Source organism: Gracilinanus agilis, chromosome 3, assembly GCF_016433145.1.
Source record: "Gracilinanus agilis isolate LMUSP501 chromosome 3, AgileGrace, whole genome shotgun sequence".
Lineage (NCBI taxonomy): Eukaryota > Metazoa > Chordata > Mammalia > Didelphimorphia > Didelphidae > Gracilinanus > Gracilinanus agilis.
In genome coordinates, this window is record NC_058132.1 from 409,504,945 (window position 1) to 409,529,071 (window position 24,127).

At 33.8% G+C, this 24,127-nt stretch overlaps 1 protein-coding gene across 4 annotated transcripts in view; it reads right to left on the reverse strand.

Annotated features, from left to right (window-relative positions):
* Positions 1–24,127, reverse strand: part of CRYZL1 (crystallin zeta like 1) — a 65,435-nt gene that overhangs the window by 1,888 nt on the left and 39,420 nt on the right. For 2 of the 4 annotated variants that reach the window (XM_044670229.1, XM_044670230.1), the window contains exons 5-12: positions 23,571–23,615; positions 22,889–22,957; positions 16,871–17,004; positions 15,478–15,589; positions 12,512–12,532; positions 11,656–11,754; positions 9,949–10,070; positions 7,882–7,987 (exon numbers count right to left, since the gene is read on the reverse strand). In XM_044670229.1, the coding sequence (XP_044526164.1) occupies positions 7,882–7,987; positions 9,949–10,070; positions 11,656–11,754; positions 12,512–12,532; positions 15,478–15,589; positions 16,871–17,004; positions 22,889–22,957; positions 23,571–23,615 (708 nt within the window). The remainder of the gene's footprint in view (positions 1–7,881; positions 7,988–9,948; positions 10,071–11,655; positions 11,755–12,511; positions 12,533–15,477; positions 15,590–16,870; positions 17,005–22,888; positions 22,958–23,570; positions 23,616–24,127) is intronic. The other 2 variants (XM_044670232.1, XM_044670231.1) reach the window with 1 other exon arrangement.

A 24,127-nucleotide genomic window follows, 5' to 3' on the forward strand; every position in this document is an offset into this window, starting at 1 on the left:
TAGTAATTTTGTATGACCTTAGCGTTACAAATCATCCATTCTGTGACTCTCCAATTGATGGAAAACCATAAAATATATTTCACCTACCAGTTCTATTGACCTTGCTGGATCATCTTTTTGGGTAAAGTTCTACACCGCTTTCTCAAATAGCTAAGACCAATTCATAGCTCCACCAATACTGAATGCCTTTTTTACTAAAGGTCTTCCAATATTTGTTATTTTCCTTTTTTGTCAATATTGCTAACCAGATGGAAGTCAGGCAGAACTTCACAGTTGCCTTAATTTGCATTTCTCTAATTATTAGTTATTGAGAGTATTTTTCCTATATGGCTATTGTTAATCTGGATTTTCTTCTCAAAGTTTGTTCATATACAAACTTTCAACATTTATCAAATGATGTAATGCCTTGAGCTACTTTTAGAAGTTCAGAAGATAAAAATATATATAATCACACTGAAGCAATAAAAATCCTTGAAGGAAAATTTCATTGGCAAGGTGTTGAGAAGAAATTGTGAAGTAGAACTGATGGATATTTAATCTGAATCAGGCAATGATATATTATTTCAGATTCAGATTTCAATACAAAACAAGTAACTGTAAGAAAAAGGTCTGATCTAATGAAATTACTAAAAAATAAGGTCAATATGTGCTTTTCAGTAGAGGAAAAATTAAAGATTGTGATTAGGCAGTTTTCAAAAGAAGAACGGCAAGCTATTGACAACCAAATGAAAAATGTTCTCAATCACAAACAGGAAGCACAAATTAAAACATTTACAACAATATAAAACAAAACAACTTTTCTTTTTAATCTTTACCTTCCATCTTGAATCAACACAGTGTACTGGTTCAATGTACAGCCTGTCCCAAACCTACCTTATCAACCTTATACATTATTCCTCTTTCCTTAAGACTCTGAGACTCCAGTCAAACGTGACATTCTTATTCTTCCTCACTTCCCAAAAGTCCTTCTTAATTCCAGTGCTTTTCCTCTATTATTTCCTATTTATCCTGTATATAGCTTGCTTTGTATATATTGTTTCTGTGTTCTCTCTCCTATTGGATTTTTTTAAAAGTGCAGTAAGGGCTAGGCAATGGGTGTTAAGTGACATGCCCAGGGTCACATAGCTAAGAAGTGTCTGAACTTGGATTTGAACCAAGGACCTCCTGTCTCAAGCTCAACTCTTAATCCACTGAGCCACCTAATTGCCCCTCTCTCATTAGATTGTAAACTCCATAAGGGCAGGGATTGTCTTTTGTTTTTTGTATTTTTAGCTTGCCTTATATCCTTAGCAGTTTTTAGTTGCCTTATAATCTATTTAGTTTATATATATAGTTTAGTTGCCTTATATTCTTAGTAGTGCCTGGCACATATATACTCTTTATTAATGTTTACTGAATTTACTGAAGTTGATACTACATCTGTATACCTGTAATGTGCCTTTTCTTTATCTCTGTCTCTAAAAAATCTTGTTTCTTTCAAAACTCTGTTCAAGTGTCACCTTCTACAGGATGACTTTCCTCATCCTTTTGGAGTTGCTAGATCCTTTGTTAAGTCCCTTCTCCCCATTTTTTGTATTATTTACACATGCTTGTTTATATATAGGTTGTTTCCCTCCAACTGCACCTTGAGGACACGGGCTGTTTCATTTTTGTTTTTGGAGCACAAGTGGATAGCACAATCCCTGGCACATTCTTTGTATCTGTACTTGATAAATGCTTGTTGGTTGATTGTTGAATGTTTAGTCATGGTGTTCAAATCCTAAGGTATACTCCATTGATTTAGTGCAAGTAAGCCAAAGACTACAGTATTAGGTATGGCATCTGCTTGCACAGGGGTATAACCAACTGATTACCAAGGTTATCACTTTCTCAAAGATCCCCAAACCTCCAAATGGAGAGAGTATTACCTCTAATATATAGGGTTCCCCAGAATTATTTTGAGATGGATAATGGTTGACATCAGGTTTCTAATTTACCAAGGGATAAGGCTCTATCTGGTCCTGTACAATATACAAATTTTAGAGAAGTTTTCCAAGGCACATTATCCCAGTTAGAGCCATCATGCTATGGCATTAAATCTTGTTTCTTTTCTCTCTCTTCTGAAAGAGAGATGGTAGTGTGTCCATAGTCTCCTTCTCTGTCATTTATTAGCACTAAATAACTTTAGTAATAACTTGTTGCTCATGAGAAAGGCCTATAATTAATACTTTTAATCAAATATAATGTCTATTTTTTACTTCTTTAGGCCAAGGTTTATATCTTGGGTTACATGTTGTAATAAAACCTACTTTCCTCAAGAGTATAAGTTATATAGCTAACATCAAAAAAATTAGTGTCCTAATTCTTATCTTTCTGTTTTTCAATTATCATAAAAAACTTAACAGTTCATCATATAATTGGGGGAAAAAATGAAAGAAAATTTAAAAGAAAAAAGAAACTTAGTGGTTCAGGATCACTAATCCACTGTTAGTGGAGCTATGGAATATCCAACTGTTAGGAAGTTAATTTTGAATTTTGTTTAATAAATGTCTAAAAAATGTCTATACCTTTTGACTCAGAAGCTAGGAATAAAGGTCAAGAAAGTCAGACAGGAAAAAAAGGCCCTATATATATGAAATATTCATAGCAACATTTTTTGAAGTAGCAAAAAAATGCTACAAAAGAGATGCCCATAAAATAGGGAATATTTGTGGTACTTGAATGTGATGGAATGATTTTACTCTGCTTTAAAATGACAAATCTGAAGCAATATAAGAATCATGGGGATATTGCTATGACCTGATACAATGAAGAAAGCAGTAACTAGGAAAATAATTTACATAATTATGACAAAATAAATAGAAAAAAAAATCAAACATTATATGATTAGAATGACCAAAGTTGGCCCAGAAAAAAGATGAGAAAATTCACCTCTTTCTCTTCTTTGTAGAGGATGGGGAATATGGATGTGGAACACTGCATATACTGTTATGTATACTGTATATCTAGCTGAGAAGTTGTTTAGTTTTGATGAACTGCTTTTTCTTTACAAAGGATGATTTGCTGGGTAAGGAAGCATGGAGAGATATAGTAAAAAATAAAGGAGATGCAAAAATAAATGTCAGTAAATGTAAACAAAAATTTAATGATTAAAAATTATTTAGCATTTTACAATCTGTACTGGATTATAGAAATAAAGAAGCTATAATTTTATTTCAACAAACATCTTACTAAAGCACCTTAGGCACTGAAGAAGACACAGGCAAAAATTAAACTGTTGTCTTCAAGAAACTTACATTCTGTAAGGGGAGAGAACATGTATACATATAAATACAAAGAACTTTTTTGGAGAAGCACCATAAGCTAAGTCATTATTGGGAAAGGTCTTATGATGGGAGCCCAATGCACAATCAGGGAAATAAGAGATGAAATATTATATAAATAACAACTTTGCATAAGGGAATAATCTTATAAGCCTAGAAAGAGAGTGAATGTCTGAATGCCAAAGGAGCTTGTATATGTTATCAGTGGAATTTACTGAGCTGAGAAGGGATATATGGTCAGAAGTGTTTTTTATGAAGATTACCTTGGTAGCTGCATAGAAAATGGACTGGAAAAGGGAAAGACTTAAGGCAGTGAGACCACTAGGATGTTCTAGGCAAGACAAAATGAAGAGCCTGAATTAGGGTTATTTTGGTATAAGGAGAAGAGAGGTTTTTAATCTGGGGTCTATAGAAAGATTTCTGGGGTAGGAGTAGACCCTATGACCTTGAATGGGAAAAAAATCTTATCTCTTTAAATACCACTGATTTTCTTTGTAATCTTACGTACTTATTTTGTGCATTTTAAAACTTCTGGAATGAAATCATAGGCTTCACAATATTGCCAAAGGGGTCTATGACACACACAAAAAGTGTTAAAAATCCTTAAAATAGAAAGAAAGAGATGGATGTGAGATGTTGTAGAGATAAAATCAATAAGACTTGGCAAATGAATAGGTATGTGATTGACTGTAGTTAAGGAACCTGGGAGACCAAAAGGATAGTAATACTTTTGATAGAAATGAGGAAGTTTGGAAGAGATTTGAGTTCTGGAGGATTTAATTCTGTTTTGGACATGCTGAATTTGAGATGCCTGCATGAAATTATTTTAGCAATTAGCATTTGCACCCCAGAGATCTTTCTATAGACCCCAGATTGGAAACTTTTCTTCTCTTCATACCAAAATAACTCTAATTCAGTCTCTTCTTTTGGTCTTACCTGGAACCTCCTAATTGGTCTCATTGCCTTAAAGTGTTACCCTTCTCCAATCCACCTTCCAAGCAGCAGTCAAATGTCCAATAAGGAGTTAGTTGCACAGGACTAAAATTCAGGATAGAGTTTAGTGATGAATACACAGATGAGAGTCATCTGTATAGAGATGAACCCATGAGTACTAATGAGAATATGAAGACAGAGCACAGAAAGAATATAAGACAGAACCTTGGAATATGTATGATGACTGAGCAAAGGAGACTGATAATAAGCAGTGACATAAGTGGGAGAACAAAGAATGCTGAAAACCTAGGAAAAAGAAAATATCTTAGAGGAGATAATGATCAACAGTGTCACATACTGCAGAATTTGTCAAAGATAAAGACTGAGAAAAGGTCACTGGATTTGGCAACTAAAAGATCATTGAGAACTCTGGAAAGTGATATGATTGGAAGCACAATGTAAAGGGCTAAGGAGGAGGAGGAGGAGGAAGTGAAAGCAACAAGAAGGGGTTTTCCCCTCTAGTTTTTATTATTTAGTTTTAGTTTACTGAAGGGAAAGATAAAATATAATAGCTTGATCACGTTTTTTTCCCTCAATTATTTGTCAGTGCTTGCCTCTTAAATTTACATTGTTTACTTTTCTGTGTAAGTGCTATATCCATCCAGAAGAATGTTTGCTCTTTGGGCTTACTGGCAGTTTTTGTCTGTTATTGAGTGCCCAATAGGCACTTGATCATAAGAGCTCAAAAAATGTTTATAGAATTGCTGAATAGGTAGACTTCTGTAAACAAAGTAATGCTCCAAAATATCCTTTCATAGTTGTAATAAGTTAACAACAACAAAAGAATTCTCTTAGTGCATTGGTCCAAATCTATGTCCTTCCTAAATAGAGGTTATAGCCATAACATGAAATTATCTCCGTAAAGAAACAAGTTACAGGTAGATTATTTAAGCTGCACTGAGGTTTTTTTTAAAAAATAAAGTAGTTGTTGGGGAAAATATTTGTCATGTATTCAGATTGATATGGTATCACTTTTAGAGAATCAAGAAATGATATTAGATATAGGATGACTCAAAAGCCTGAGTGCAGTTTAAGCTTTTTAATTCTGTATTTAGAGGGGAAAGCAACTTATCACTTACTTTCAGATATTAATAAAGGAATGAAAATTCTGCTGATAGAAAAAACATTGGAATCAATTGGTCTGAGTCTAAGTAATTTGTCCTGATATTCAGTAATTTTATATAACTTTGGTCAAGTCCCAATCTCTATGGATATTAGTTTCTTTATATGTAATGGTAATGATACTTTTATTATTTATATATAAGAATTATCATGAAGAAATTACTTTGTAAACTGTAAGATGCTAAAATAATGGAAAAATATATATTAAGGTATGGAAAATAATTCATTTGTTAAATGGCACAGGGACCCAGCTCATAGAAGGACAAAAGCTTGAATCAGTTTAAAAAAAAACTACAAAAAAATACTTAAAAAGATTAGAAACGTGAACAACTTTAGGGGAAAAAAATGCCCTACCCCCTGGTTCAAGTGAACATTAAATTCTAATCACTTTATGCCACTTCATTTTCTTTTAATCTTTAATGTACATGCAATGTATATATTTTTACAAAGCTGAATTAGTTTGTGTAGATTTATTTTGTGCTTTTTAAATTTGGAATTATGACATTTTAAGTTTCCATGTGTTAATGGACTAATAATTGCCATTTTAATAGTAATATTTTATTTGATAATTATAATTATTATTTAGCCATTCTTCTGTTTGCCTTTTGTGTTGCTGAAAATAAGTTTTGAAGAGTTGAAAAGGTGAGCTTGAAAACAGTTAAATTAATAAAAGTTTATTTTCTGAACTCAGTGAACATATTTTAAAATTATAGGTATCTCTTCAACATCTTAACTTTCCCAATCCAGGTTTTGCTAAATTGAGGGTTGGCATGAGAAATTAAATGGGAATTTTTGGGGAAGTTTTGTGGAAGCTACAGGTGACACAGAAAAAGTTTTGAGACAATATAGTCTATGACCAAATATTTAACCCAAATTTTACAATAAGTTATTGTAAACACCCCATAAAAGAAAAAAGAAAAATTTCAGATTTCTTTTCTGGTATGAAGAGAAGGCCAAAAAATGTTGTGATTTTAGAGCAGAGCATATGCCCCTAACCCCTGAGATGCAGAAGGGATGCTTGAATTTTCACTTTACAAAATTCAGTCTATTAGTCAAAAAGGTAAATATTCTTTAATTAATTATTCTAAGAGTCTTTTCCATATAACAGTTTTAAATTAACTTCAGTATTTTTAAAGTTGTGAAATCAGATTTCTATTATACTTAATTAGGACTAGCTGGGTTATAAATGAATACATATAACCTTTTTCATATTTCAAGGGTATATAATTTTCATAGGTTTCATGGATTTCATTCTTTAATAACAACCTACTTCCCCTATCTCTATCCAGAAAACCACTATTCTTCCAGTTATCCAGACCTCTTAACACCACTTTACTTTCCTTCACCCCATGTAACTAATAAGTTGCCAAGTCTAGTCAATTTTCCTTCACAAAATCTCTCAAATCTGTCCCCTCTCCTTTACTCACAAGCAATCATCCTAGTTCTGGTCTTAATGACTTCTTACCTGGAATATTACAATAGCTTTCTAAATGGTTTGCTTGTCACAAGTTTTTCCTGTTTCTAGTTCATTCTCTACCCAAAGCCAAAATGATATTCTTAAAAGCAAAGGTGTGACCATATCATTTTAGTGCTCAATGAACCCTGTTTCCTTTATGTTCTAACAAAAACACTTTTGGATGGTAGTTAAAGACATTCCAATTTCTAAGCTGTTTTTGTAGGTTTACCATACTTTACTCTCCTTTCATTCCACCTTTAGTCCATTCAAACTCGTCTTCTTGTTCATCCTACATGAAATTTCATTTCTCATCTTTCCTTACTTTCCCCCTAGTCTGGAAAGAATACCTTTTTCCCCTCTGCTTAAGAATCCCTAGTTTCCTTCAAAATTCATTTCAAATACTATCTCTATGTGATCCCTTTCTTGATATCGCCCCAACTGTTAGTGCAGAACCTTTACTAATTTTGTATATTCTTACATATATACATGTTATATTCCACTATAGAAATTAAGCTCCCTGAGGACAAAGCAATATTATCATAGGCAAGAGACCCACTGTCTGTTATGTATTTGTAAATATTGACTGGGTCCACGGAGACAATGCTGTGAACAGACAAAAAGGCAAATGATATTACTACCCAATTTGGTTATAATATTTGAAGGATGGCTTTTGCTGATGAAATATTAAGTGTAATATGTACAGTTAAGAATATCAGTTTTTGAGGGCAGCTGAGCAGATGAGTGGCTTTAGGGCCAGGCTTAGAGACAGGAAGTTCTAGGTTCAAATCTGACCTTAGACACTTCCCAGCTGTGTGACCCTGGGCAAGTCACTTGACCCCCATTGCCTAGCCCTTACTACTCTTCTGTCTCGGAACCAATACACAATGGGTGGAAGGTAAGAGTTAAAAAAAAAAAAAAAAAAAAAAAAAAAGGAATATCAGTTTTCTTTTCACAATGCAACTTTTCCAAAAGGTTTCAAGAGACTCAATTCACTTAGAAAAAGGATATAAAGATACTTTCCTTGTTGCACATTTGACAAATTCCAAACTTCATCATTAAGGAAAGACACCGTAGCTCCCTTAAGGAAAAGGCAATGACTGTCTGGAGGATCCAACTTTAATAAAATACAGAAACATTAATTAAATCATTCTGAGTTGATCAATAGACAGCTGATTAGTTTCTCAACCAAATGTATTAAAAAAGTTAGAATTTGCATGGTTTAAAATTTGTCCCAGCTACAAAACAATGTTTCAATCAAAAAAGCAATTGGTATGTTTCTTTTGATAATAGATTATATAAGAGATAACATATTTTTTCCTTTCCTACTGTTATGTGGAAAGGTAAGAATGGGTGTAAAAAGGTAAGAGAAAGGACTCTGCATAGATATCAGTTTGCAAGACTACTGCATGCAAGGAACTATGTTTTCTGGAATGTGGGGACATTATAAAAAGTCAACAGAGAGAGAACTCTGGGCTTTTGGTTTTCTGTTTCTGGGAGAGACTGAAGCTGACAACTTCCTACTGCTTAGGATCTTTACAAGTCTAGGAGAGGTTTTGTTTCCTACCCCTTTGAAGTCAAAGCTACATATCCTGTTGTCCAGTTTGATAAACCCTGTCTTCTGTGTGATCTACTTGTGTTTCAGTATCCTGAGACAGTGTTCCCAACTGCTGTGAAGATCTCTGCTGGCAAGCCTGGAGCCAAATTGGACCTAACCCGAAGAGGACTGATCCCTGAGATAAATGGTCAGCCTAACTACTCTGAAAGACTATAAAATGTAGCCAAATGTTATCTAGGAAGATTATTAGTGTCAGGTAGTTAGATAGCCAGTAATTTCTAGACAGCCAGAATAGGAAAGTATGCAACTGGAAGACCAGAAGACACTCCTTTGCAGGGGTCTTAGAAGGGGGTGTGGTTTAGCTAGAAGTCAGCCTTAGATCAGGGTATCCTATTCCCTAATCATCCCTTCCAGTTTACCTTGGTTAAAATAAACCCTGAACTGTTTTGTAATCTGTCTAAGAGTCTGAAAAGCATGCTGAGCCTTGTGGAAGCCTGTCAGGCCCTCATCACTGAGGGTTACCAAGAGACCCTCAATCTTGGTATTTTACAATTTACAAACCATCTATCCAGACTATCTACCTATTTCAATACCATGAAATCTAAGAATATAAAATCATTTGCCATGTCCTACATTAAAGGCAGCTAGGTAGCTTAGGATAGGGTGCTGGGTCTGGAGATAGAAAGACTGAAGTTCAAATCTGGCCTCAGATACTCACTAGCTGTGTGACCCTGGGCAACTCGCTTAATTTCTCTTGGCCTTAATCCATTGGAGAAGAAAATGAAAAACTACTTCAATATCTTTACCAAGAAAACACCATGTGGGGCCACAGTGTTGGGCATGACTGAATAACATTAGGATGGCATAATGTTACAAAAATGCTGCTAGCTCTCCACTAGCAAAATTTTATTAGCTTATGGGAATAGTTTCAAATATCAGCTGTTCATTGTAGACTAGGACTAGGACAGACATGTATAAAACATTTATCTTAATTTTATCACTCATCTAATAAATGTTTTATTTTAATTTCATCCCTTTAAAATAACATTTTATATATGTGTATACCCTCACCCATATATATGTATACATATATAAAATCTCATTAATTTTATTTGCATTAGGAATTGGTGATAATTGAATAGTCAGGATAAAGTTTATCTTTGTGTTGCATAAAGATTAAGTAAATTGATAGCATAAAAAAGGTTTCTTGAAGATGGTGTTTAAATGAGGAAAACAGACAATTTTTAAAAACTTAAATTTCTTCAGAAGTCAACATTGCCAAATCACTGATATGCTAATTAAAAATCATTCTCATCCCAGTAGCTTAAAGATTCCATTAGGCAACAGTAACATTTTATTTAGTCCTGGGTACTAACCAAATGGAATTTCTTTACAAAATATTATAATTTAGGCTTAAAAATATACTAAGACATTTCAATTACTTTGAACTTTGGAAGATAGTGTTCTATAGTAATTAAATCCCCTTGATAAAGATAATGCTAGACTTTGTGATAATTTACCTGAAGGTTTTCTTCTGTGGTTACCCAGTGACCCCCAACACCAAGAAGTGTGATGATATCATGCTTGTGTGGTAGTAGTTGTAATTTTAATGCAGGCTCATCATCTTTACTATACAATCTCACTTATAAGAGAATAGGAAAAGAAAAAACGTTTAATATTTATTTGTACATAATCGTTTATTTTCAAAAATTGCTCTATTCCTTAACATTCACCTCTATTTTAAAAACACAGGAATAATGGAGATTTTCATTTTAGAGAAAAAAGGTAATATATTCTGAGTTCTGACACATTAAAATTAATTAGTATATAAAAACTGGACATTAAAATTATAAATCAAGTAATTCTAAATATAAGTGAATCAAAATGTGAAAATCTATACACATTTAAAAAGTAGGCCAAGTATAATAACAAATAATTTGCTGTAGTAATATAACCATAAAACTAACAAAAAAAGATGCCTTTTAAAAAACTGGGGGGGGGGGAGCTGCATTTTTTGATAATAAACTCATAGATAGAGTGCCAGGCCCCCCCACCCCAGACCATGTACTGAGTATTCCCTACCTACACCCTTACCACACATGGGAGGGAGAAAGCTCTCCCATTGGGCTGCTGGGTGGAGGGGCAGGTGAAGTGAGGAATGTTCTCAGCAAGTGTAAAGAGGGAAGGGGAGCGGCCTGAGTTCTCTGCTCTCCTCCTGCTCTGCCACCTGTGAACTGCCCACCTTACTCTCTGTGTGCACCCACTAAGGCTGCTGGGTAGAGGGGTGGGGGGATGTGAAAAAATGTCATCAGGCATGGTAGAGAGGGGGAGGGGAGCAGCAGACTGTGTGTCCATAGAGAGCGCTTTGCATGCCATCTTTGGCACCCATGCCATATGTTCGCCATCACTGGCCAAGAATGTAGAATGTGAAAGGGAAAGGTCTCAGACAGTCATTTCTTGGAATTATCAGTGTCTTACACCACAGTGATACACTCTAACTAATAACTTGGGCTAATGTTTATAAAGTTGGGACAAACCTCAGTAATTTTATTATGTTGTTTATAGTTTTCCTGTAAAGTCTAATCTTTTATTACTATCCAGAGAAATATTAGTCTCTTTAAATACAAATACCAGAGTAGTCATGTTCTAAAAAAAAGTACAATTCATAAGTATTTGTGAGATTCAAGTTTCTCTTAACATATGCAAATGAAAGTAATAAGAGGCATATGTGCTAGAGCCAGCTTAAATAGCAGAGCTGATTGTTCAGTTTTCAATGTGAGTATTAATAACCTGGAAATTAGAAAATGCTACATATCAGAGCTTTATTGGTTGTTTTGCTAATTGTCTAGACTTAATAAAGTGACAGAAAATGTTAAATAATGTAGATTAATCTTAAAAGTGCACCATACAAATAAATATTTTTTCCTCAGAGAGCCAATTATTAAACATTTACCAGTAGATCTACTGGTGACAAAGGAAACCTCAGTCTTAAAAAATGAATTTGTCAAATTGACAAAAGGAGAATAAAGAATGCCCCCAATTATTGAAGTTCTTTGAGAGTCCACATTTAATCATCACAGATACTATATTTATAAAGGACATCTCTGAAATTCAACCAATTAAAGTATTATTAGTGGCATTTATTTATTTATTAGTCACCCACCCAACCAATTAATTGACTAGTCAATTCATTAATTTAACATGTTTCTTTTTCAGTGATTACAAACCTCCAGCATCTAGGATAATATCTACTCCCATGCCACCTGTTTCTTCCAAACAGCTTTCAGCAATGTCAACTTTTCCATTAGATACATCTATCACTCGAACTATAAAGGACAGAGAATTAGGCTATTACACAATATTCTCAATCAAAACATATTCACTTTAGTTGGAGACTGGAGAATGTAAGAAAAAAAATTCTCTCCTCCAAAACATGTTAAGTGGATGAATTAAGATTAAAATTAAATAATGAATGAAAAGAGGAAAAAACCCCCAAATAACAAAATGATAGTTTTAATCTGATGTATTTTTTTCCTTTAAAACCCTTACCTTCTGTCTCAGAATCAGTCCCATATTGGTTCTAAGGCAAAAGAGCAGTAAGGGCTAAACAATGGGGGTAAATGACTTGCCGAGGGTCTCTAAGCCAGACTCTCAATCCACTGAGCCACCTAATTGCTTTCTTTCTTTCTTTCTTTCTTTTTTTTTTTTTTTTTTCTTTTTTAAATTTTAAACCCTTAACTTCTGTGTATTGACTTATAGGTGGAAGATTGGTAAGGGTAGGGTAATTGCTTTCTGATATACTTTTAAGGATTTAAATCAAGAAGGAAATGGCAAATTCAACTAATTCAGAAAATATTACAGACAAAAAAGACCAGATCTTCCCAGGTTTATGTTGGGCATGAATTATTCAAAATGAAGGTCCTATAAATCCAAACTACCAAATACTAATTCAACAGAATACTTGATTCATACAAAAGATAACTGTGAAATTTCAATTTTGGCTTCAGGTGACAATTTGTTTAGGTATAATGGATACATTTTACCCATAATAGTACTAAACAGACTTGGGAACATAGTACTTACCTACCAAAGGTTGTTTCATTCCTTCTCAAACAGAGGCATCCCCCAAAATGAAGATATAGAAAAAGAACATTTTAGGAATTGAGTAGTAGAACTTAACCAAAACAAAACCAACAAATGATAACTCTTAGGTACAATATTGATCAGAACCACAGAATTAAAAAATATTACCCATAGCAGGACACAAAAAGAGTACCATGTGTTTATCAATATTTCTCCTACAGAAGATAGGAAAAGTCTTTCAATTCATCTGAACACATGAAGACATTATTATAATTCTCTTTATCTAAATAATTCTTATTTGAAATTTTTTGATGCCTTTTGTTTTCATATTACATTAATCTTCAAACATATCCTTCCTTTTTTTTTTTTTAATAACCCTTACCTTCTGTCTTGGAGTCAATACTGTGTTTTGGCTCCAAGGCAGAAGAGTGGTAAGGGTAGGCAATGGGGGTCAAGTGACTTGCCGAGGGTCACACAGCTGGGAAATGTCTGAGGCCAGATTTGAACCTAGGACCTCCCGTCTCTAGGCCTGGCTCTCAATCCACTGAGCTATCCAACTGCTCCCTGCTTATATTATTGTATATTGCTGATTGCTTTACTGTTTAAATTTTTTTTAAGTTTACCTGTATTAATTAATCTAATATCTTTCTGTCATATGATTTTTTATCTGTACCTTTAACTGTACTGAACATATCAACGTGAAAATCCATGAACATCTTACACAAAATTTTTTTAAGTTGTAAAAAGCCCATAAGTTTTATGTATCCTGGATTTGTCATCTCAACTATCAAGGTCACACATTGCTTATATAGTCTTTTCTTTTGCCTTTATTAATTGTCACATACTTGATGATGGATGGACTCCATCAAAACTGGTTACAACCTGTAGAATTTAATGAGCTAAATATCTCAATTGTTTTTAAAGGGTCCATTTTGTAGCTGAAATGATCATTATATATATATATCTCCCCACCTCCACATTTGTAAAAATGTAATGAATGAGACATATAGCAATTTATTACCAGAAGAGCTGGGAAGGTGTTCCTAGGGCATGGTACCCCAGAAGGCTCCCAGGAGGGAGTATTCCCCAGGTTCAAGTGGCTTCTGGATGATGAGATAGTTTTAACTTTTCAGCTTATTCTACTTTTCCACCAGAACAATCTAGATATCTCTTAGTGATATTTTAGACCAAAATAGGTTTTCATCAACAGTACAGAGATTTGTATTTTTTTGTTTAAAAATATCTCATTCAAGGTTGAAAGATTTCCTACATCTGTAGAATTTGTGACAAGTATACATCAGTTCATAGGCTTTTTAAATATCATACAGCAGGTGGCTATATAGAAACTCATGTAAATCCTATATAATAATGGGTTTGTTTGCTATTGTCAATAACTGGGTTATTGTGAATTTTGGTACTTTCTTTGAATGTGCACTATCTACTATGTTACTGTTTTTATAAATCTGTTATTTTGTGAAAATCATTTGCACTCACACAGGGAATCAGGGTTAAATTATTTGCCCAGGATCACAAAGCTAACCCAATTTCTCCATACTCCAGGCCTGGTGCTCTATCTCCTGTGCTACCTCATTATCCCCAATTGAAAATTTTTACGTTTTTTTTTTTACACGTAGATAATAATGAAAGGGTTTGGAATTTTCCTATATGTTTCTCTTTCCTATTACAAAATTATTCTAAATATATTAGTACAAGAGTGGGCTTGTAACCCAACTTGTGCCTCTTCCTGCTTGTGAGGTTTTCTAAACTGGGTAGTGCCATCAGGAAATAAACGACAATGACTGCTGCACTCTATGAACATGCCAAATACGGAGCAATACTGGCAAATGAGCACTTTAGTATTATTGTATCCTCAAGGTTACCTAACAGGATTGTGGAAGGGTATCTTCCCTTCTCCCTCCCCACCTCCAGTTATTATTCTGTAGGGCTGGGATTTAAAGATTGCTTCCCTCAGTACAGTAAGTAGCCTTAGCAAACTGAAGTATATAGAGGGATGGCAGTCAGGGTTGGAGTGTAGAAAAGAATGTATTGGCCACAGAAAGAAATGGGCTGGGAAAATATCCAAGAGAAATGTTTCTTATTATATTTTTACTCTACTTTTTTTCTTGCTGCTGCTTCTATTTATCATCTTAGAGGTAGCAGATGTGGAGGTTGAATCAGTGATGTGACCTCTTAAGCACTTGGCCTAATGAGAGTGGGGGTAGTAACACAGGACACCATGTAAATATGGATAAAGAGAACTCAATTCCCAGTGAGGCAGAACTTACAAAATAGCCTGACAAGAATATAAATGGGTAGCAAGGAGCTGCTCTATTTGGCAGCTATTGGCTTCTCTTTTGTCCTTTTCTTAAGCTTTTTCCTATTACCTCTTCATTTCTTGAACTTCCTAAACTTTTGGTTCCTATCATTTTTCCCCACACCTTCTCCACTTTTCTTTTCCCTCTTTTAGTATTTCCTCTCCATCTTTCTTGCCTTCATGATGCCCTTTACATCCCCAAGACTGTTCAAGCATGTTAAGGCTTTTCAAAAGTATATCATTCTTCATTCTACCATTTGATCCCTACCCCACCTGCTGGCAGACAAGAAAAAAATTCAAGATCATATTCCTATCTCAAACAATCACATATAGAATTTAAGGATTATGAAACTAAATTAAAAAAATTAGAAACAAATGTTGGAGAAATAGACTAGCTAAATGAAGCAGGAGAAGCTCAATGTCCTTCTAAATATTTCAGTTTACTCTATTGAAAAGCTTGAGCAGAGAGACAAATGTGATAGAGAACAAAAAGTAGCTTAGAATTAAATTAATTAACATAGAGAGAAATTTTTTAAATTTAAAAATATTTACTCTGGTTTAAAATGTTTTTTTTCATTTATGGTAAATTAAAACTGTACAATCCTTATTTTCAAAACTTTGTATTAGATATATTTTAAGAAATATAACTTACCTATTGCAGGCCTAAGTCTTTCAAGGTACTGTTTATCTTCCAGACTGTATGCTGTTGAAATAACTTTGGCCCCTCTATGGAGTGCCAACTGAATAGCTATTGTACCAAATGCCTGTGCACAGAGGAAATACACAAACATACAAATATTTAAAAAAATATTAATTTATAAACACGTATGTATTTAAGACCATAATGAATGTTTGAAAACACATCTAATTTGATTTGTGAAGCTCCTAAATTTTTTTACAATAGAAAAAGTATTATCATTCTTTAAGATAGTGATAAAAAAATACCATTTTCTGATATGTATTATTTAATAGCCTATATTCAAGATGTTCCTTTACTGACTTTTGCCCAATAGGGCAAGTATTTTAGCTTTTTTTTTTTCAAGAATGGCTAAACCTAAACTCTTTCGCTCTCATTTCCTTGTAACAGTTCAATTCATTGTAATAAGCATTTAAATACCAGGACCTAAAATGGCACTGAGTTAAAAAATAGACATATTTTAAAAATACAACTGGCAAGATAATAGAGGTAAAGTCTATGGCCATGGCAATGAGAAAAGCTAACTGACCTTTTTAGAGGAATAAAACTATGACCTTTGGCCTCATTAGGAACATACACTAAATGAATTCCATTTTATAAATGTAAACACACACACAGAAACACATATATGTAACTATGAGAATCCTCCCCCCCCCCTTTTTTTGAAGATTAAATTATCTTAAAATGCAATATCTTGAGGTAAATATAGTGTAAACTTTATTATTCCAATTTTAAAGAATTGTGAGTCAGTTATGAAGGATTTCTATCAGACCAGTGTTTAATCCTAAGACCAAAGTGTCTTTAATAATATCTTAAATTTTATAGACAAATCATAGAAAAATAATGTAAATGTAAATATTTTAAATGCCTGACTGACAAGGCAAGAACTTAATAGCGTCAGAAGTTTTGTTAATAAATTCATAACTGAGTTGTTTATCTCACAGAAGATATATGTTTTTAATTTAGAGGCAGAGGGGGAGGATGCCTTTTTCCTGGCCTTTCTTTGAAAGCAGGTTAAAATCTCTCAAGTATAAGCCTCAGGTACTCGCGGGTTATGTCTATAGATAGTATCAGTTATAACAAATTAATTTAGGTTGTTTTCTTTTGAGTTTCTTTAGGATGTTCAGATTAGAGATAATAAATTAAGCTGCATTTGTGGCACATGCTTCTGGTCACATTTGATAGACTGATGAAAGTCACTCAATGCCAACACAAAATGTGATAATGGAAGTTATAAAGAATTATTAGAATAAGGACTAGGTTAGCAGATAGGACAATTTTTTGCTTCCCCGATTTACTTTGTTTTTATCATACTTTGATTCTAGAACAGAATTATGATTGTACCCACACTTGCTCCATCCATTATAAGCACTGATTTTCCAGGAGAGAGATGAGAAAGAGAATGGAGAGCTGTATATGAACGTAACCCATCACGGATGACTCCTGCTGCTTCAGCCCATGTGACCTTTTCTGGTTTATGAACTATGCAAAGAGAATTAACAGAGTAGAAAAGAAAAAAAGTTATTTTTATTAGAGTTTGACACTATCTCTTACTACTGAATACTGTGAAGATGGGATTAACTCTCCCCTTGCCCACTTTTAGATTTAATCACCAGAAGCATATACATCCCACTTATCCTTAAGTATGGGGAGGTCTGTGACCCATGTGTCCTATAGTGGGTGACGAATCAGAAACGACTGACTGCCCTCTGGACAGTCCTAAGTAAAGCTAAAGCTACAATTGGTCCATGTAAGGTGGAAGGAATGCACAGAAAGTGACGCAAAGAGCGTCTTTAAAAGCAGTGGCAACTTTCTGTGAGTTCAGAGTTAAGAGTTGGAGTTGGAGGCTGGTGAAGGATCTGCTTTGTGGACCCAAAACTCTGAAATTTGGTGAGAGTGTTCTTGAATCTCTCCCTTTGGACTACCACGTGGGTGAGTGAAAAGGCTGACTCCTTTTCCTGCCTTTTCTAGAGATACTAGCCTTTGGAGTGGTCCCTTGTCTTGGAGGAGGCCTCGTGGCTAGAACCCTTGTTTAATTTACCTCTGGGCCCCTCTTTGCTGGGGCCTCTGAAGTCCTGCCTGGTTCAGACCAGGCCAAAGTAATTATCTACTCTCTCGTTTCCTTACTTTCACTCTTTCTCCTTTTGTAAATAAACTACTATAAAAAGTAATCCTGACTTGAGTAATATATTTTTGGCAATCACATTTTTATACATTTAGTACAACCTTTAATTTTTTACTCTTGCAACACTTTAGCGAGAAAGAAAAGCTAGGCCCACATTGAAGATTAACCTATGGTTTCACTGATTAACACATATATATTTCACTGTACCTCAGTTTCCCCTTGAATAAAATGGGGAAAATGATAGATGTTGTATAGGTTTCTGGCATTATAATATGCAAGGTTATCACTGTAATTGCTATCTGTTTCTTTACAACAAAGTTTATGTTGCATAAATAGTCTGAGAGAGGCTAGCCTTAGTTAGGAAAACCTGGGTTTAAGTCCTACCTCTGTACAGATAGTTTCATAGAATCATACATTTAGAGTTCAGTGGTACTCTGGTGGCTATCAAATCCAATCCCCTTATTTTACAGACAAGGAAACTGAAGCACAGAAAGGTTAACTCGGATAATAGTTAACATAGGATAACTTGGCTATTAAGTATCTGAGGCAGTATTTGAACTTGGGTCTTCTGGATTCCTCACATCTCATCTTAAGTAAGTTACAATCTAAATTAGTGAAATAAAATGTGTGTGTGTTTCTCAAAGTAAATATTTAGGCCTACTCCCCCAAAATCCCCTGGTGAAAGCTCCCCTTAACACCCCAATTAGCCCAGTTGGGAAAAGAAGGATAGTCTGTTTTGAGTTTCAAAGACCTTTTGTTGACTATCTAAAGACTGGAAAAGAGAATGATAAAAGACAGAAGACCCCTGATTTAAGGGCAATAAACAACTCAGTTGCTCCCCTTATCTCTTAAGAATGTTAAAGTAACATTTCTTCTGTTACCTGAACCTGGTTATTTTTAGATTGTAAGTCAAGCCGCAAATTGGGGGGGGGGGGATTGGAGGGGACTGACAGGAGGGGGAGGGATCTTGTGTAAAGGAACTTATATATATTGCTTACTAGTCAATTTGTACTGTCCACTGAAGTGCCCCTTTCATGAAAGAAATAAAGGACAGCCTCTTTTACTCTTATTTTCTGACTCGAAATTCTTAATTTGCAATAAAGGGTGGGTGGTCATTTTTATTCCACTCATACATACATATGAAAATGCTAAATATTTATGTGTGTGCATTACAAACAAATTAATGAGTAGGGTTGTAAAATAGTTATTTTTGCCTCAAAAATGCCTAGAAAATAGTTTAAGTAGTAAAAAAGGGTTTGGAATAGATAACCTTTTAGATTTTTCTCATATAATAAGAAATATCAGCAATAACCCCATTACAGTCAATTTCATTGTCCATAGTGGATAGCCAATAAAAAAGTTGTGAATGGCAGCCAGGGTGATATATATCAGGCCTAGTGTATCCTCTTGTTACTGTAATTTGGAAATGGTCAGCCTCACTAGCACCTAATGCTTAACAGACAACTCTTTCCTAAGATTCTCTGACTATGAAAAGTCAACACTTTTTATACTATAGGGCAATGGACATATTTTAGTTAATTGTGGAAGGAAATACTGAATCAATTATTAAACACTGAGCAGTAAACAAAATAATTCAGAAATGACATTTCAATTGCTGTAAATCTTCAGATTATATATTTTATAAATTATTATGGTAAATTTTGGCATATTATTTCTTTAAAAGAAGGCACACCTATAACTTTTGTTTATTGCCTTGTGAACCTGTTCTAGAGTATACTAATCCAAAAAGAAACCATGAAAGCAATTTTATTAGGCTACTGCCTTGCCTTAATATGGGCAGAAATCTGTATAATGAAATTAATTTTATTAATTTTACCTTTTATCTAGTCCATTATACATAATTATGATTAATTCAGAAATAATGAAAAATTCCTACTTATTAAACACAAAGTTTTTTTCTATACCAACTTAACAGAAAATCAATCATAGGATTCAGAGCTAGACTTAAGAGGTCAATAAATTCATTTTACAGATGAAGAAACAGATTTTCTCTTTACTAGAATGATTAAAATACTTGCCCAAATTCACAATGATAGTAAATGGCTGAGCTGGGATTTGAACCCAGCCTCTTTGCCTTTTAAAATCAGTACTCTTTTCATTTTGCCATTCTGTATAAAACTTCTAACTAAAACAGCTGTAATCTGTATCTAAATATGTCCCGCAGAAACCACACTTAGCAGCATTCAGAAGAATATGGATGAAAAAACATAATACTTATATAAAATACCCAAAGTTGTTCTATGGTTTAAAGAGAGGATATATGCCTTCTTGTAACATCCCTACTGGCTACACTTTCTTTCTAAATGTAGAATGAATAAATAATTGATGAACTGAGGTTTTTACTGCCAAGGGACTGGGAAACTGTCATCTATTAAGGAATGTTTAGGAATAAGCATTTTGGCTATATTACTAGGTATAATATCTACATGTAGGACACAAATTTGTAGGAATTTGTGTGTGTTTAATGTGTCCATGGTTTGATAATGTGGAAGAGAATTCTTTATTATCTTATCCTGAGTTAACACTAACTTAAGTACCTCACTAGATTGGGAAGACAGGATTAACTCTCCTTTGTCCACTTTTTGATTGAATCAACACAAACCAGAACTAGGTGGAGGAAGCTTACATTCACTTAGTTAATTCATACCCTCAGAAACTCAATCAATCAGGATGAGTATTCACTTCTCCAGAAGATGAATTTTAGAAAATTCACACCCTTAGATGAGAATTTAAGCTTAAGAAGGTGAGAAATTAAGCTTGAGAAGGTTAGAAGTTGATCCCACAGACATAGCCCCCTGGGCAATACTAAACAATTTGGAAACTGTGATTGGCCCCTGTGAAGAGGGGAAGGAACCAGGAACCATAGTAAAAGTCATGAAATTCTTCAGCTGGAGGCAGATTGTCTTTGAGAAGATAGTCTAAAGAGAGTGTCTTCTGGAGACAGTCTTCCAATGAGCTTTGCTGGAGACTGCGGCTTGGATCCTGACCTTGGAGCTCGGCTTCAGTTTAGACTGATTCTTAAGACTACTTTGTTGGGTGAGTGAAAAGGTCTGACTCCTTTCCTAGTTTCTGGAGAGACTAGTTTCCATCTTAGAGGAGGCCCAGGTATAGGTATATTCTCTAGCCTCTTTCACATTTCTCTACTTTATTGTTTCCTCTCTATTTTGTAAATAAATTTTTGACTTGAGATATAATTAATATTTGCAACCACATAATTTCATAAGATTATTGCCCAACCATTGATTTTCACCTTTACAATAACTATAGAAACATTTTTAAATTGTGAATTTAATTTTGAAATTAAACTACCATGTTTTTCTCTTGTTGAAATCATCATAAAACACTTACTGAAAATTCTGAGAACAGCAACATATAATTTGAACTCCCCATTTGAAATGTGTATCAATTCCAAAAGGTGAGTTGTTCAATTTTATTTTTTTTTTACTATTTAAAAAAGATCAGTTTAAGCAAACAAAAAATGCAAACAAAATTACAAAGGAAATGGTTAATCTCTGTAGTAAAGCAAAGAACTTTAAAAATATTTATCTGTTAATTAAGTCTACAAATTACAAATAATTTTATTTTTTTTAAAACCCTTATCTTCTGTCTTGGAATTAATACTGGGTATTGGTTCCAAGGCAGAAGAGTGGTAAGGGTTAGGAAATGGGGTTAAGTGACTTGCCCAGGGTCACACAGCTGGGAAGTGTCTGAGGTCAAATTTGAACCTAGGACCTCCCATCTCTAGGTCTGGCTCTCAATCCACTGAGCCACTCAGCTGCCCCCAAATCATTCTTAATTAATCTATGAAAGCAGGTCCTCAAAGACTTCTATCTGACAATGATTTTTTGCCCTAGTTCAAATTAGGAACTATTTTCATTTTTACTTAAAACAATTAGGAGGTAAAATATCAAATAAATAATAGACCAAAGGGCTTAAACATTTAAAACTAATTCATTTTTATTTATTTTAAACCCTTACTGTTAGAATGAATACTGTATAAACAGTAAGGGAAATGGAGGTGAAGTGATTTGTTCAGGGTCACATAGCTAGGAAGTTTCTGATGCCAGACCTGAGTACAGGACCTTCCATCTGGTTCTTAATCTACTGAATCACCTAGCTGCCTCCTAATTAATTTTTATTTAAAAAAGTAAACTGAATCAGTAAATCCTAAATATATCAATGGAAGTCAAGGATTAGTATGTATGTTACTCAAAAATTCTTTTTTTTTATTAATAGAATTTATATGTGTCTCAGACCCTCTATTCCTGCATCACAGAAGGCATAATGCAAGAAACAGATTATTTATATTTATATATACATATATATATTGTCTTTCACGTTTCCATTTTTCAGTTCATTCTCTGGAGGAACATTCACAAATTATTCTTCAAGTATTAAATCTGTAGTTGTGTATAATATTCTCTTGGTCCTGCTTATTTCACTTATCGTTATCCTATGCAGTTCTTTACAAGTTTTTGAAAAATCAGCTTGCTCACTGTTTTGTATGGCACAATAGATTTCCATTGCAATCATATACCACAATTTGTTTAGCCCAATTGTTGGGTATTCCCTCAATTTCCAGTTCTTTGCCACCACAAAGATAGTTGTTATAAATATTTTGGAACATATAGGTTCTTTTCTTTTTTCCCCAATCTCTTTGGGAAACAGATCCAGCAAAGGTATTTTCTGAGGCTAAGGGTATACACAATTTTATAACTTTCTGGATATCAACCATTCTTTCCAATTTCATATATTGTCAATGCTTGGTGTCAATTTCACTTTTTTATTGAAATTACCTCAGGATAAGAGATCAAAAGTGTCAATTTTACTTTTTTATTTAAATTACCCCAGAATAAGAGATCAAAAGTGTATATTAAAATTTTTTTTAAAAAGTCCTTATCTTCCATCTTAGAATCAATACTATGTATTGGTTCCAAGGCAGAAGAGTGGTAAGGGGTAGGCAATGGGGGTTAAGTGACTTGCTCAGGGTCTGTGTATATTAAATCTTAAGAAAAATGTAGAAAATGAAGAATCAATGGTCCAAAAAAATTAAAATTCAAAGGTTTTTCACAAAGTTTAGTCAAAATATACATTTCGTGGATTAAATATTTCATTTCTTAAGTGCTTACTGAGTAGACATAATGAAAAGAGTACTAACCTATTACATACAAGTGAAGACAAGATTAATATAACCTTAGAAAAGGCTGGATTATAACATACCCAAGTAATGCTCATGTATTCTAACAATTTCACAGAGACCAGAGTCTTCAGAATCCAGTGGCAAAATTCCTTTAAAAAAAAAAAAAGGTAAATTAGAAGAGCACACCTAAACTTAATGTTCATTACCAAGAATTTTTCTTTTAAATGAAATTTTAGCATGAATAAATTTCTACCAAAGGTTTCATTTTTGTTCTAAAGATTTGCCATTGAGGCTATGAGTCATTGACAAGGGAGACTTTACTTTAAAAAAAGAGGTAATAATGGATATTTTACTCTTTCTTAAAAATTTATTATGTAAAGTATTTTTTATTTTCTTATATAAAGATTTTTGCAGTGAGAGGCTCTGTGTGGATGTGGGTCAGGGGGGAAAAAAAAACCACCCAAACCACTCAATATCTAGTTTGCAAAATAGATCTTCTAAATGGAGTAAACATGGTTATCTTCAAATGGAATTATCTGAATTTACTCTCCTGCCAATACCTAGGTAGGTTTCACATTCCACACAGTGAGGTCTATTCAGAACAGGGATGGGATTGATGATACAGGAGTATATATATTTTCAAGTGTCTTTTTCAAAAACTATAGTTCTTTCTACAGCTCGAATAACTGAGACTGAATTTTAAAAATCAGAAAAATATTTTGGGAGAACAATAGGAAAATGGGAATATGAAAAGAAACTTACCTACTACTTCATCATCTGGATGAAAGAATGATACTTTGCTTCCAACTTGAGAGAAGTAGCATGAAAAACATTAATATACAATGGTAAATATAATTATTTTTTATCTGTTAAGCCATTCACATCATTAAGATCTAACCTATTTCCTTGTTTATACATATTACCTAATTACCATAAGGTATATTGGCAAGTTTATACCACAATTTCAAGACATTACTGACTACTAATTACTTTGTAGGCTTCTGGCCAAGCCAATATGTTTCTTAGTTATTTTGGCTACTGCAAGTCTTCCAACCCTAAAGCCCTATAGCTTCTTTTCCTGCCTAACTTTGAATGACAAAAATGATTAAGCATTAAGTATGAAAAAGCAAATTGTTAAACTTTCCAAGACAATTAATTATCTGGCCCACTCCTCCAAGACTCAAGTTTCAGTCTTTCAAGAAAAGAATATGGATTGGTTTTATGTAGGTCAAAAGGAACCCTAATAAGCAGGTTCCAAGTTCTGAGATTATTCAAACATTTTGAAACTTGATAGTAAGTTCAGGGTCTGCCTGTAGGCA